A 16,297-nucleotide genomic window follows, 5' to 3' on the forward strand; every position below is an offset into this window, starting at 1 on the left:
CACCCCATCCCACCCCCTAGAAGTCAAGCCTGGCAGATGAGGCTCCAAGTGCTGCTCGCCATGAGGACACAGCACGCTCGCCATGAGGACACAGCACTCTCTCTGGCATGCCTGACCCCGGAGCTGTTTCGTCCCACTTTCTAATCACCTTATTTGAATTCATCTTAGCAGCTGATCCAAAGTCCACCAGCTTGATGTGTCCCGTTCGGTCGATGAGGATGTTCTCCGGCTTGATGTCCCTGTGAGGAGGTCAGGGCGGTACATTAGTACTGTGTTTGTGTCGGCTACACACCGCCGGCCCCACGGCAGTCAGAACCCTGAGCCCGTGTGCTCTGCCGGGCAGACTTCCCTGCCAACAGAGACGGAGATTAGCACCCGTCCTGAGAACCGACGTTTTAAAGGGAGGAGGAGAAGAAAGCAAGTAAATGTTGTCCGGCGGCTTTGTCTCCACCGGATGCTCACAATCTCACACCGCAGACACCAAGACCAAAAACACCCAAAGAACTCAAGCTCATGTGGTTCACAAACGGAAGTCTTTATCCCATATTTTGTATCCCCACTGTGTGTGTGTATGTGTGTGTACATGAAAATTACCATTCTGAGGTATACGTGAAAATCAAACACCTGAAGGTGTGAAGAGACCTTCCGCAGAGCATCTTAGCAACTTACTAAATGCAGGCAGAAGCATGCTGCAGTGTGGACCTGCCCTCCGAATGCCCACGTGTCGCAGGATTGAATCCCGGTGTCACAAGACACTGATCTTGGTGATGGTGGATTCCGTAAGAGGTGGCACAGAGTGGGGAATCGTCGGGTTACTGAGACCTGCCTTCTGGTTTACACACTCGTCATCAATGAGAAAAACACTTCAAGAAAGAAAAATTTTGCCTTTTACACCCTGCTCAGAGGTTTCTGCTCTGAACCTGATGCGGGCAGAGCATCACTGTATCAGGACTGTTACCGAGCCAAGCAAAGCAACTCACTTTGTGAACAGAAAACAGAGAGTAACCAGAATAGGGACAAGATATATATGTCAAAGGCACCCTTCAGGGATTTACTTCCTCAACCAGCCCCATCTCCCAGTTACCAGAACTTCCCCACAATGTCAAAATGTTTTAAGAATCTTTGTGTACTATGTGGAAGCACCACCTGTCAATAAAAAGCCCACGGCCAATGAGCTGAGGCAGGATGGGAGGGTGGAACATCCATGGGGGGGGGGGGATTCTGGGAAACAGTCATGTTTTGCCCCAACACTGATACAGATAGTCATGTGAACCTAGGACAGGTAACTAGCCACATGGCATGGCTTAAACTAGTTTAAACAGGATAACCAAGTTATGAGCTGGCAGAAACGGACCAAAGCTACTAGGCTATGCATTTACTCTTCTATAAGAAGTCTCAGAGTCATTATTTTGGGGAACTCAGGTGGAAAATCCCAAGGTTACACCCAAGTATGAGTCCCTCAGTAAATCAACCCATTAATGAAGTCAGAGACCTCATGACCCCATCACTTCAAGCATCACGGCAGGCAACCAGGATACAGGAGCCCTGAAGGAAAATTTCAGATCCGAATCATCTGTGGGACCGCCTCCTCCTGTCTGTGCTTCTCAGCCATAGAGCGGGTGCGTTGATCTAACACAGGCTTCTTTCTGCCATACGCCCAAAGCAACAGGACAAACGGACCAAGGAAACCCACAAGTCAGTGAGTCAGAATGGTCCTTTCTCAGTGACTAGATGAGCACTTGGTCCAGTGAGGCAGTGCTGGTGGGCTGGTCTTGTTAATCACCATCTCCTATGAGCCAGTCCCTCTCCCAAAGAGCCCATAGAAAGGGTTCCTGCTCCTGCCTGGCTGCATGTGACAGCCAGGACTGTGGTGGAATGAATGTGCTAAGATACAATGCAGGCCATTTTGGAGAGCCATGAGCCAATCACAGGCCAGGATGGCTAAAGTAGATGAGGATGTCTTCTGACCCGGAAGTTCCTCAGCCACTCGTTTCTATGCAGGAGCTCATACATGATTCAGAGAAGTTTGCCGTGCATTTGTTCCTGGGAGCCTCACTTACCGATGGACGTATCCCATCTGATGCACGCTGTGAACAGCCAAAATCAGTTCAGCGAGGTAAAACTGAACCATGTTCTCATCTAATTGGTCTTCATATCTATTCAGAAGTGACAACAAATCCCCTCCAGGCTGATACTCCATGACCTGCAGGGAGTGACAAAGTTATTGATTTTTTTACACACCCCATTAAACAAACATCAGACAATATAATCACGACCCCTCTATGAGGCGACGAAGATGTGTGAGACATATTCTAAGACACAGCCTAAGGCCTCTGCCCTACAGAAATTGCATACGTGACCCCAGAGAACAGAGAGGGCGTCCACAAATGCCATCATGCATGATGCTTGCAAGGCAAACCTCAGAAACCAATGTAGACACCCACCCAGGTTGACACCCTAGACACGCCCTCCCTCCGATGGGGCACTCTGCAACAGACGAATATTCCTGGAGGGAAACAAACTCGCTAACATTCGTTTTGCATTCCCCTCAGCACAGAGCCGACTATAGGAGGCCTGTGGTAGATGCAATACAATCTTCCCCTTTTACAGTCAGTGCCGAAGGCAGTTGATGGTCTCTTATTAAAAATTTAATAGTGAATATATACCCTTTGGCCCAGCGATTCCACTCTGAACAATTTACTTTATTGGTACTTACAATGCATAGATAAAGGATAGATAAGTAAATAGATTCTCTACTGAATGGTTTATAACAGGAGAAATATACTTGGAAATCATCCAAATTCCCATCCATAAGAGACTGGCTAAATCATGATCCCTGTAAATCATGGGCTATAACTTGGATATTAAAGACACATGATTCTGGCGATTCACACTACTGTAAAGCTGTCTACCTCACAGAAGGTGACCTTCTGTACAGGATAAAAAATAACCTCCATCTTCAATCAGAAAAAAGAATTGATTTGTTGACGTATGTAAGAAATAAATCAGAATACACAAGCTCTCGGCTAAAAAGCTTGGTTAGAAAACACCCCAAGGAAGTGAAAACCACCAATGTGAACACCACGCACACACCAGCTGTCTTTTCTGGATTCCAATCAGGTGTGGCCTTCCTGAGTCCGCAAGACCTAGAGGCCAATTAGCTTGGTCTGACTCACCTGGTGACTTCACGGCTCACCCTTTCATGGTTGGCCTCTGAGAACTCCAGATAAGACTAATCGCCTTGCTACACTGTGAGGATTGAGCAAGACCTGAAAGAGCCTGGCTCAGTGCCTGGCACCAACGTGAGATCCAGTCCTCCCTCCCCTCCCTCATTCTGGGCTTCCTATCTGGCCGCAGAGAAGCTAGGACCCACTTGACTACACTGCAGTTCCCCTGGGGTTCTCTCACCTTTGCTCTAATGTGCAGTGCTGTCCAGCGTCAGTTTATGTCCAATCCTCTCTAGAAAGGACACGTTTCAATGCACTTCTGTCAAGAAAGCTAAATCCACAGTGATGTTCACCTTAACTGTCAACTTGATTGCGCATAGGATCACCATGGAAACACCCAAGGGGAGGGGTAGCTGTGAAGGTCTGGACAAGAAAGACCCACCCTCAACGTGGGCAGCACCGCTCCACGGGCTGGGGTCCTGGGCTGTAAGCACCTACATTTTTCTCAGGATTCCTGACCATGAGCACAATGTGAGCAACCCTCACAGTCCCGCTGCCATGCCTTCCCCATGACCAACCATAAAGCAGCAGTAAAGCCTTCCTCCTTGCGGCTTCTTCTTGCCAAGTATTTAGTCAACAGTAATGAGGGAAGGGCTTCTTTCGCGCTGCACACACAGGACAACTGCCCTGGGAAGGCAAGATACCATTTTGTGCCACAGTTGCTAAGAGCAGAATGGCTCACCAACAAGAAGTATGACACCTAGAATGGGTACAACTATTTCCTCCAAACTCACAGCCGACGGCAGTGACGTCAGCTCCTCACCTCAGGCCCACAGGAGCCCACAGGAGCCACCTGGCTTGCTGTAACTCACCCACTCATCCCAACCTGGTTCTCTACAGGCATGGGAATGTGGGTGAATGCTAATTTCTAAGTCTGCTTTAAATATATACTGCCATTAAGAGGGTCTTAAGCAGCAAGAGGAAATTCACAGATAATATCAGACACACTAGTACTTGGGAACACAGATGGCTTTAAATAAGAACAATAAATATCTGTGGTGACATGCCAATGTCACAGACCTTCGGGCTCTATTCTGTGAGAACCAGAATGGCTTCTAAGTCCAAGCCTGAGAAAGTCAAAAGTTCGGCAACTTTGGTGAGCTCACATGCCGACTGCTACTTAGAATTTAGTGTCAGTTCTTGAAGATTCTACTTGGTAAAACCAGCAAGAATTTCCAGAAAATCAGCATCTCACAAAGGGGAAATGACACAAGTTTACTGCTCTTCTCTGCAAGATATCCATCCAAACTAGATTCGTCTTTTCTGAGGGTCCAACAACCTCCCCCTGTCTTCAGAAGCCAGAATTGATTGGGAAAACAAGCCACAAATATTACAACAGCTGCTAGACCGTACGCTCCGTGACACCGGCCAAAACAGACGCCTTAAATGACAAGCATTTGGATAGGATGACTCTTTATCAGAGCCTAATCAAACCTCAAAAACCAACACAATCTCCATTTAGCAGAGTCTCGTGTACATCGTCAGAACTGCTGTGGAGCTGCTGTGAGGATGGAGACATTAGCCACTGCCCATACACTACAGAATAAAGGCCGCACTTGGAATACATGGTGTTCTTGGGAGAGACAGTGTGTGTGAAATGCAACCCAGATTTAACCAGTTACCAAGCCGCTGAACTTAAAGAAATGAGAACGGATCAGGATTTGGGGTCTTTCAGAAACTCCTTGGGACTGTGAAAGGTGGCACCAAGCCAAGAGGATACCAAAGTCCTAATCAAATGTCACAAACTGAGAGTCTTCAAATCAGGCTGTGACCCAGAGATCACTATAAACCAATGAACAAATTCACACCTACAATGTGCTAGAACCCACACGCAGTGCCTGGTTGGCGGACCCCAACTTTTGCTGCTCATCTTTGAAGAGATGAGATGGATCTGCCCATTAACACCACAATACGGCTTCTAACCCAGAAGATCCTCTAGAGAGGGTTTTCCAAGTCTGCTTGCCCATCAAGGTCACTAGGAGGAGTGCTTTGAAAAGAACTGTGACATGAGACAGAGGTGGCTCCACAGGTAGACACTCTCCAACAAGTCTGACAACCTGAGATTGGTCCCCGAGACTCACATGGCAGAAAACTACTCCTGTCCTCTGACCTCCACAGATGTGTCAGAGTTCGCACACACATTCCAAGTAAACGCGTTGATTTTATTTTAAAAAGCCACTTTCATCCATAATATCTGAAGGTCTACTATGTGCTAGTGTTTAAAATATCAGGAATGAAAACGGAGAAGCGGAAGACGGAAAAAAGCACTCCTGTGTCTTCACAGGAGGGCACTCAGAAGGATGCAGAAGAATTAAAATAACTGCCAGTAAGCGGTGATGCTCTCCTCGGATCCCAGTCCGTGGAGGCAGAGGCAGGCGGGATCTCAGTGAGTTCAAGACCAGCCTGGTCTATAGGAGACTTCCGGGACAACCCAGGCTACATGGAGAAATCCTCCTGCCTTGAAAACCAAACCAGGGCTGGAGAGATGGCTCAGCGGTTAAAAGCACTGACTGCTCTTCCAGAGGTCCTGAGTTCAATTCCCAGCAACCACATGTTGGCTCACAACCATCTGTAATGGGATCGGATGCCCGCTTCTGGTGTGTCTGAGGACAACTACAGTGTACTCATACATAAAATAAATCTTTACAAAAAAAGAAAAAAGAAAACCAAACCAGAAGAAGAAAATTAAATGAGGCTTATTTATGAAGGCAATAAGAAAAACCAGGATGTGAGAGTGTTTCTCCTTTCCATTTCAACCGCTCACCGAGCAAATAAACTCAGGCACTGGTGCTCAGGAAGCTGCATTGTTAGAGACAAGGTCTCACTCTTGACTTCATACTTGCAATCCTCCTGCCCCGGCCTCCTGAGTACATTTCCACATCCAGTCATGTGAAGAATGTGCCTTCCCAAACTATTCCTTACTGTACTTATTATTAACTGGGAAAAGGGCAAGTGTGCATACAGAGGTCAGAGGTCAGAGGAGACTCTGCAGTCAGTTCTCGGCTCCCCACTTCACATGGTTCCCAGGGATTGACCTTGGGGTCCCGAGTACTGCAGGACCAGCCATCCCACATGCCTGGGAAATGCATATTTAAGGGTTGGCTCCCAGGCAGCTCACCCAGCACTGCACCGGGACCGTTATTGATGAGGCTGCAGAACCGATTCAGTTTCCTAATCCTAAAGTTTCCGCAGCAGCCTGCCCTTGAACAGACCTTGGCTTTAATACACCCATCACTTCTGCTTACTTTTTTTTCAGTGAGTACCCGAGGCTTTCTGGATATCAAGACAAGATCGTAGACAATAAAGGGCTGGAAAATAACCAGGCCGTTGGCACTGAAACAGGCATCGTCCACCCTTGCAAGGACTGGAGGGACATCTACACAGAGGATAGGCACAGCGCACACAAATGGGGAAATCACCAAATCACACCAATCAAAGGCCTGAGAGATAAGATGTTAAAAAGAGCCCTCCAGTGAAATAGGCCTAAACAATGCAGCAACCCTGCTGACGGCAGAGACCGCACAGTAGCTGACAGCCCAGCCTGGCTTGGAGCTGTGAAGGACTCGCTCTTTCAAAGCAAAGACTTTCTGGCCAACAGAGACAGACCCTTTCTACAGCAGCAGCTGCAGATGCTAATTAAAGGGCAGATCTTACATGTGTTCGGTTTGGAAGGAGCCAAAGCTTCACTGTTGGGTTTTGCATCTATACTCCAAGGACTACAGTGGAAATTTCCATTTGCTGTGCTAAAGGCAAGATGAAGGACAAATGTGTGTTCATACACGTTATCTGTGTGCATATGCATGTGTATGCATATGGGGGAGGCAGGATGAACATTTCATAGTTATTTAGTACTGTCATGGTTTGAATGTGCCCTCAAAAGTTCACATGTTGGGGATAGGAAGTAAGGAAAGAGCACTTGTGGGGCTGGAGAGATGGCTCAGCGGTTAGAGCACTGACTGCTCTTCCAGAGGTCCTGAGTTCAATCCCCAGCAACCACATGGTGGCTCACAACCATCTGTAATGGGATCTGATGTCCTCTTCTGGTGTGTCTGAAGACAGCTACAGTGTACTCACATACATGAATAAATAAATAAATGCCCACACATAGGCTACCTGTAAAGACATGGCCAGTGTGTGTGTGTGTGTGTGTGTGTGTGTGTGTTTTTGTGTGAGTGACAGCATTAGTGACTGACAGCATTAGTGACACACAGACTCAAATGCTGACCGTCTTAGCATGTGACACTCACCCCATGCTACCCTGCGGCGAGAAAACTGTGACCAGGTCCCAGCCTGATACCAGTGGCTCTCAGGGCTGTGAGCCAGATAAGCATCACAGGCTGCGGTCTCGGCACTCAGTTACAGCACTGGCAGCTGGACTAAGACAAGCTCTATCCCGGTTTTCTGGACAGAGATCACTAGGGGCAAGCTGCGCAGGCCACCTGACTCAGCGTGTGCGCGCCACACGGAATGCAATGGAGCCCTCGGCATCACAGTGTGCTCTGCCCAGTGCTTTGGAACGCTGGAATCCTCTAAGCAAAATGTCCTTGACTGAGACCTTTTATTTGTCTGAAAGGTCAAGGTAACCTCTAGGATAGTGGTCACATACCCTGCCTATCAGATATGTTTACCCTGCGATTCATAACAGTAGCAAAATTACAGTTATGGAGTAGCACTGAAATAATCTTATGGCTGGGGTCACCACAACAAGGGGAACTGTGTTAAAGGGCCGCGGTCTAGGAGGTGAGACAAGGCCTTCTATCTCTGAAACTGAGTTCCAGCCTGATTCGGCCATTTTTAAAAAGAAAAGCTCCTTATAGAGCACAGGCTCACACAGTCTGGACAAGAGGCAGAGCGCTCAGAGGAGCCCAGGATGTGAGTGAAGAAGGGGCCACTGAGAGATTCGGGGGAGCGAAGGAAATGTGCATAGGGTGACAGGCGGTGATGTCAGACGTGCACACTGTGCGAGTGCACAAGGCGAAGGGCCTGTGTCTGTAGACAACCCTTCTCACGGACACTGCTGGACCAGCAGCAACAGATGTCCCGAATCTGAGACTCAGAGTGGAGAAGGAGAACTGAGGCCATTTGACGAAACCGTGGTTCCTAAAAAGGACAAAACTCTGAATACACTCTCTTGAAATACACCCTAAAAACTGGACGTAGAACAACTATTTCAAACTCAAAGAACCCCAGTGACAGTAACATACTCAAGCAGTTGAACTGGAGCCAAAACGAAGTACTACCTTCTTTACCAATGAGAAAGTGCAGGCTGAGAAGGAACAGCAACATGACAACAACAGGCCCTTTAAACACCAGGTTTCCTGATGGGCAGCGGCCTCCTAGACCCTGGTTTCCAGAGAGGAAACAGGAAAACACGTGCCTGGTGATTTTTGAGACATGCCTGAAATTCAGATAATCCTAGCCAAGAGATCAGAACAGCACATGTCTCGTTGTCAAAACTGTCATAAGCTGTCACTTGGTTCTAGTGCAAACAATGGCTCTATGTTCATTAACTCCCTCCTGGCTCAGGATGGCAACAGATGCCAGTGGTGACAAATGCCCTGGGGTCAGTGGCCCCAAACAGGCCATTTTCACATGGTTCCTACATGAAAAGCAAACACTGTCCACAGAGCTGCAGGGCTGTGGGCTGGAGACTGAAAAACTACCCTAACAGCACAAGCAAAGCCAGGTTCTAACCAGAGTCGCTCTGGACACAGCTGTATAGCACCATGAGGAACCAGGAGCCTGGCTTCAAGCCCTAGGTGTATCCCAGTGGGGACCACTACCTGTTGCCCCAAATCCACCCTTCCACTCTTCCAGTGAAATCATCAGACATATCTGCCAACCTGACTGGACAGCAAAATGCCTGGAAAACCAGATAGCAATATGTGGCTGTACCTGAGGACACTTCCATGGACAGCGGGGAGACTAACCTTCAGTGTAAGTGACAGCATCCTACAAGCCAAGGGTCCTGAGGGGAGGCAGCAAGAAGGCACAGGTGTGTATGCCCTCTCCTCCCTCTCTCTCTCTCTCTCTCTCTCTCTCTCTCTCTCTCTCTCTCTCTCTCTCTCTCTCTCTCTCTCTCTCTCTGCTCTCTGGCAGCCATGAAAAGCTCCCCTTCTCAACCACGCCCACCCTGCCATGATAGAATCTAAAACTGTAGGCCTTTAACAAGCTTTCCTCGTGAATTTGCTTACGGAACAGAAAAGCCAGTGGTAAGAGCAACAAAGAACTGTTTCCACAGGCCCCCTGCCAGGGTCACAGCCTCGTCCTGATAGGCGGAGCCGGAGACCGGCAGGAACTGCGCTACCTCCGCAGAGAAATGGCGAGCCATGTCCGACGCAATGCCACTGCAAATAGGAATCTTTTTAACCGGCTAGCCTAACCCAACTGGTGAGCGTCAGGCCAATGAGAGGTTCTACCTTACAGGAGGCAATCTGCCTTCCTGAGGATGAAACCTCGAAGCATAGTGGAGTCGGATGTGGTGGTGAATGTCTTTAACATCAGCGCTCAGCAGGCAGAGCCAAGTGGCTCTCTGTGAACTCTATCTACACAGAGAGTTCCAGAACAGCCAGGACTACACAGTGAGACCCTGGATAAGGACGAAATCAAGTTTGGAGTGGTCAGAGTTGATACCCAAGCTCTGGCCTCTGACATACGTGCACACACCCACATGAACACGTACAGACACACAAGAAAGCTCAGTGGCCTGGCCATGGTGGTGTGCCTGCAGCCCCAGCTATGGGATCCTGGAGTTGTGTGCTGGCCTCAAAGTGTAACCAAACCTTACCTCAAACCACCATATTCAAAAGAGGGCAGGTCAGTGCCAGGGAGAGACTTCAATTTATATGGAACCAAGATAGATGCTCTGATTCTTCCAGATCAGAAACAAAGGTGGTAACATAACTAAAAATTTTTAAAATGGCCAGTGGAAGCTTAAAACAAAAAAACAGCTCCTTGCTTCCTTCCAGGAGCCTCCTCATCCTCACCCGAGGTGACACTGCAGTCCTCCATGAGAGACTAAACCGGGAACAAATGCTGTTTCAAACTATGTTTTACATTTAGAAACTGAATCCTCTAAGAACCTACAGAGGACCTACAATGAATGACCTTTGGCATTTCATAAGCTATGCTATATGGACGTCAGAGAAAACCCTGCCATCTGAGAGGCTAACCTGGAGGCCAGGGTTGCAGCTCAGTAACACATGTGCTTAGCATATTCAAGGCCCTGGTCTCAATGCCTGACCCCCAAGAGAATGAAGAATGGCAGTATGTAGTGACATCAACATGTCTGAGACAGGTCTCACAGAGATCCACCTGTCCCAGCCTCCTGAAAGCTGGGGTTCAAGGCGTGGGCTACCACAGCTGGAGAGAAAAGCCCTCTGGTTGCATATATAGCAGTGTGTTCAACTTCTCCCTAGTAAGCCATAGGTAAGGTCAGGAAGAGCAGACACCTCCATCAGCGTGTTCTCCCTCCACAGATACCAAAAGAAACCAGGACAGTGGCTCTCCTCACACACCCTCAGTGCATACATGTTTAAACATATTAAAGCACATGGGTATGAGTGCATGCGTGCATGTGTATCAGAGGACATAACTTGCAAGAGTCAGTTCTCTTTCCATCTGTGGGTCCCAGGAATGGAACTCAGGTCTTCAGGCTTGTCAGCAGGCGGCCCGACCTGCAGGGCTATCCTACTGGCCTAGTATATGCATTCAGAGGGTGGGATTTGAAAGTACTAGTGTTCGTTTCAGATTTACACTTAACAACTGTGCATAGACATAGGGTACAGTATGGTATTTTGATAAATATATCCAATGTACAATGACCAAATCAAAACAGTTAACAAACTCACCACGCTAAACATTCACCATCCACTTTGTCTTGGGACCGACCATTCAGCCCCTTCTGGTCACTGTGAGGCATAGCATTTCGAGACAGTTGCCACACTATAAGACTCTTACCTGTCTACTCATGGTTATCTAACTGGTTACCCTCCCTGCCTCTCTTCAACCTGGTAACTAGGCAACCACCATCCTATTCTGTGCTTCTAGGAGATAAACCCGTCCAGCTTCCACGAGTGTGAGGAGGGAACGGGCTGCATTTCCTCACATCAATCACACATCATTACCTTCACTTTCCAGAATTAAAGCTGAGAGCACCTTGAACCCCGGCATTGGGCAGGCAGAGGCAGGTGACTGATGCTCGGTGAGTTCCAGGCCAGCCTGGTCTATACAGCAAATTCCAGGCCCGCCAGATCTACATAACGAGCCCCCATCTCAGGAACTAAATTAATTAATTTAATTAAAGCAAGATTCTATTAAAGGTAGTTAGAGATGGCTCCCAGTTAAATGACTTGTCGCTGCTGCGCTCTGTGGCCGGGTACAGCGGGCCTTCTCTAAGTGGGTCAGCTCTTAATCACCAGAACAAGGGCTGGGAGACGGCTAATCAGAACGGCTACCGAATGAAAGCAGTGTCGTGGGCTATCGGAAGAATCTTTCTTAATCTGTGCGTCTGAGGATCGGAGCCACAAAGCCTTACACGGGGACAGGCGTGAAGACTCACCAGGTAAAGGTTATTTTTGTCCTGAAAGGCGTACTGTAATTGGGGGATCCAAGGGCTCGTGCTCCGAGATAATATGTTCCTCTCCTCCTCGAAAAACGAAACCTGGAGGGAAGAGAAACTCTTTAGATAACTGTGATAGAAGTAAATGTGAAGGGGAAATGGCCTTTGTCCCACCTTTCAGTCTAAACTGATGTTTCCGGGTACTTAAAAAAAAAAAAATCCCTTATCATGACATTCTGAAATTCTGCTACTAACCTACTTGGCTGCGCTTTGCTGGGCCCTCACATTATCCATACAGTTATGTACATCTCTCCCTAAGTCACTTTTCTTAGCTTAAATATCTTTCTTTCCTCATGCACCTTCTCTTCCTAGGGGGGAAGAGAGGCAGAGCCCAATCAGGAGGAGAGAGGCAAACGGTGTGGCAGCAAGTCAGGCTGGGCTACCTGCGGACCGGAGTGGGACCCAAGTGGGCGTCCTAGCCCACATATCAAGTAACTAGATGTAAAAAAGGCTGGGTGCAGCCAGGTGCTCCAAACCCCAACGTCGCAGGAGACATCAGGATGCCTGAGTGGCAGTCCCTGACAAGGGACTGTGCTGAGACATGACAGAGAAGGACACCATCCTCCTCTAGCCTCTGTGCGCCAACCCTTTACACTCTGAATGCTGGCCCGTGTGCCAGCATGCCCAGTTTCTGCGGTCGGTGCTAGGGACTGAACACAAGACTTCATACATGCTAGACAAACATTCTGGCTTCTGTGCTAGGTGCCTGGCTACTTCATGTAGTCCCCAAAGTCACCCTGGAGACCCGAGTGCTAAATCTAAGCCGCTTAGCAAACGTGCTGGAGAGATGACCATTTTGCTGACACAGGGAAGGCAGTCAGTGGGGGGAGCTGGATCTGAACAGGCCCAGGCTTCACCAGATCACCGTTGACTCGGCCTGACCCCTGAAGGCTCCTTTACGGTAACAGGTCCCTGAGGACCGTTTCTGGCTGTCACAGCACTCCAGCCTCTTCCATGTGATGAGACACCACTTCTTGGCTTCATCTCTAACAACTCCTTCAGTTTTCCCATGCTGCCCTTCTCCCCTCATATCCTTAAATTCCAAATCCTCACAGTGACTATTAGGGACCCTGCTTTTCTTGATGATATTTAACTCTCTCCATCAATGGTGTATTTGCCAACAACAGCTAGTTTTATTAGCTCCTCCGTAATTAGGGTTTTTAAAGACCCAGGCCTGCACCTCAGCACCATAGTCACTTGAGGTCCTCTCCCTGGAGGAAAGTGCATCTGTCTGGCACTCAATTGACTGCCCGCATGTGGCTCGTTGGATGTTGCATGCCCTAGTCCCCAAACACAAGCACGTCAAGATTGGGCTAACCTCGTACCCAAGGAGCCAGAATCCTGCAGAGCAAGCTCCGTGAGAGAGTATGGCTGACAGACAGCGCTTCCCTGGGTGGGGAAGCTGAGTGAGCTCATCCCACCCTGGCCTCCTAATCACAGGCAGGGTCTTGTCTTACCCCTCCCTGCAATGATGTTCATGCTTCATTCCGAAACAAAGAAGCCATGTCATGCTTGGACTCTAAGAAGAGGCTTCGCAGCCTCTGCTGCAGTTCTGTCTTAAAGACAGAAAGCAACAACAAAGAGGGATCTTGGGACTTTGTTTAGGAGCATTATGATTTGGATCTGAAATGTCCCCCAAAAGCTGGTGTGTGGAAAGCTTGGTTCCTGATATGGCCACTTGCAGAGATGGGAGCCCTCGGGAAATGTCTGTGACATCATCAACAGGCGATTCCATTCATGGATTAATAACGTATGGGCTATAGGACTGTAGGATGGGGGCACAGTTGGAGAGGGCAGGCTACTGATGAGCTTGCCCTGGAAAGGGCTGTCTTGTCCCAGGGCTGGTTTACTCCCTCCCCCCCATCCCTTATCTCTTCTTCATGACCACAGGCCCTCCACCATGGCACTCTGCCTCACTGCAGGCCTGAAGCAGGGAAGGCAGCTGACTACAGAGGAGTAAAAACTGGCACTGTGAGCCAAAGCAAAACATCTTCCCCTCTAGGCTGGTTTCTCTCAGGACCTCTGTCAGCAGTGAAACTGGTTGACAGCATGGAGGGTGGGGGGGGGACCTCTTAAGGTCACTGAATCCTATGGTAGAAATGGCTGATGTGGTACGTGTTACATGCTAAGATTTCCCCTCAAATGTGGCCCTGCCCACCCAAAGGTCTTCATTTCTCAGTCAGTTCTCAACCAAACTCCTGTATCTCCCTTCCTCTCCCCTTCCCTCCCCCCTCTCTCTCACAAAAAGCACACATACATACATGCACAGACACAGAGACACAAGACACATACACATGCATACAGATATGTACACATGCAGACACAGACATACATGCAGACATACACAGAAAGACACACATGTGCACACAGACACACACATGCACACATGTATGGAGACAAGCACATAAACATATATGACACATGCACAGACATGCTCGCACACACACACACACCTGAACAAAACCCCAGACCTCACACCCCCAGGATGTCACCCCGACCACGTGTCTAACTGGCAGTCCCCACTGACTCTGCCCAGCCACCATCCCTCTCGTCCTAAGGACTTTCCTGACTGCCCTTGGCTCACCCAGGACATGGTACTTCACATCACTGCTAATGAATCTGCTAATTCTCCCCCCTCTGTGGCTTAACTGCTATCACCTGCTTTGTAGATCTGCAGTTTCCCTCTACCTCTGGGGGCTGCTGTTCAAGCCTGCAAGGAACAGCCATGGGACTTCAATTCCTTTTGCAGGCCTCCCACGGAGCTGGGCACGTTATCGGATTCATGATGTGCACTAGAATGCTTGTAACTAATGAATTACTCGCTGAACTCCAAGGTTGATGGCTGTCTCTTGAAAACACAGCCAGTGAATCAATATGTCTGGAGAGAGCGGCCTTACTTCAAAGGAAGAAAAAAATACAGCTATAAAGAGAGCTTCGTACCCTGTTCTCACACAAGCCAGGGGGACGAGATTTTACCTGGACTTCTGCAAAGGCCTGCTCTAAAATTAAAGACGTGTGCTCACAACAGGAACCCCTGAGCATGCACAGGTGTGGGTACTGCCACTCCTGAGGCATGTTCCTACTAAGACCCAAGCGGACAGTCCTGAGGGGTCAAGGTAAAGTCATCAGCTTTAGTTTAAATGTCCGGTGTGGCTCTAAAAGAAAGTGCAGCTGCAGAGTCGGGACAAAGGAACCGACGGGAATTTCTGAGGCTTCAGAATTCATCAGCACCAGTCTGAAGAGAGCCCCCCCCCCTTTTTTTTGCTCATGCACTCACAATTAACAACTCACTGGATCCTAGACATCAAATTAGCAGGTTGCTGTCCCTGTGATGGACATTTGGCACAGGCAGGGGCAAGACCTGAGATTCGAATGCTCCTACCTGCTCCTGGGCCAGCAAAGCCTTCTTCTTCATGATTTTCATGGCATAGACATCCCCAGTGGCCTTCTCTCTAACCACCTGCACTTCAGCAAAGTGACCACAGCCCACAAGGCTTCTCACTTCAAAGTCTCTCACCGACGGCTGGAGCTCTCGTAACTCGGCTATTGTGTCAGAATCTGTGGAAGAAGGAAGAGTCACACCCAGACGAAAAGACACCCTTCAAATGCACACATCTTGTAAGAAAAGGGGGGGGGAAGATGAGTTCTGTCTTCCTTCCCCTTCAGAAAATGTTTAGTCACTTCTCATCTATCATGAACAATTATAAAATCCGCACCAAAGTGTTTTTTATCTGTTAAAATTAAGGGCTCCAGAAATTCCAAAGTGCGGTTTCCATGGTAGCTAGAATTCAAGTCCTGTAGACTTAGCTAACGGAGCCCGCGGCCATGCTTTTCCTCTTCCTCTGGAGGCTGCAGGGTGGTGCTGGGGTCAAGCAAGCTTGGTGGCATTCCAACAGGCGTTACAGTGACAGAAGCAACATGACCCTGTCCTTCCATCAGCTTCAGAGTTGATTCGAGATCATTCTGTTCTAGTGAGCTGTGCTCTGCCTGCCTTTGTGCAGCTGGCCTTGTACTGTTCCAAAGGTCTCTTTTTCAGGCCTTAATCTGTGGCAGTGCTTGAAAGGGGTACAGGGTTAGCCCCAAGGCCCGAAGAACCCTGTCATCTGCTCAGCAGGGTTGAAAGGCAAACATGCGGGTGGGCCTGGGACCCTCACTTTCTTGACATAATCTTATTCCTTTCCCTAGTCCAGTCGCTCAGGCTGAGATGGGTACAGGGCTGAGGGGGTGGTACTGCAGATCTCACTCTGAGACATTGCTAGATGACTGGGGACCCTAGTGACTCGTAAGAACATAAGGAACAGCAGTGATGGCCTAAAAAAGGGACCCTGTGACTAACAAAGGAGCCTCATCAAAAAATAAGGATTTTTGATTTCAAAGGAAGGCAAGAAGGACCTACGGTCCAAATTATCTTAGGCTCCGGATGCAGGTCAGTAGTGGAATGTGTACTCAG

General features: G+C 48.7%; 1 protein-coding gene across 1 annotated transcript in view; it reads right to left on the reverse strand.

Moving 5' to 3' along the window:
• CIT (citron rho-interacting serine/threonine kinase) overlaps positions 1-16,297 on the reverse strand; it is a gene marked incomplete at both ends in the record, with an annotated part of 147,748 nt that overhangs the window by 119,907 nt on the left and 11,544 nt on the right. Inside the window, 4 exons of the mRNA XM_080940451.1 lie at positions 149-239; positions 2,061-2,203; positions 11,788-11,889; positions 15,230-15,405. Of these exons, the coding sequence (XP_080796577.1) occupies positions 149-239; positions 2,061-2,203; positions 11,788-11,889; positions 15,230-15,405 (512 nt within the window). The remainder of the gene's footprint in view (positions 1-148; positions 240-2,060; positions 2,204-11,787; positions 11,890-15,229; positions 15,406-16,297) is intronic.

This window comes from Micromys minutus, assembly GCF_963924665.1.
Source record: "Micromys minutus genome assembly, chromosome: 29".
Lineage (NCBI taxonomy): Eukaryota > Metazoa > Chordata > Mammalia > Rodentia > Muridae > Micromys > Micromys minutus.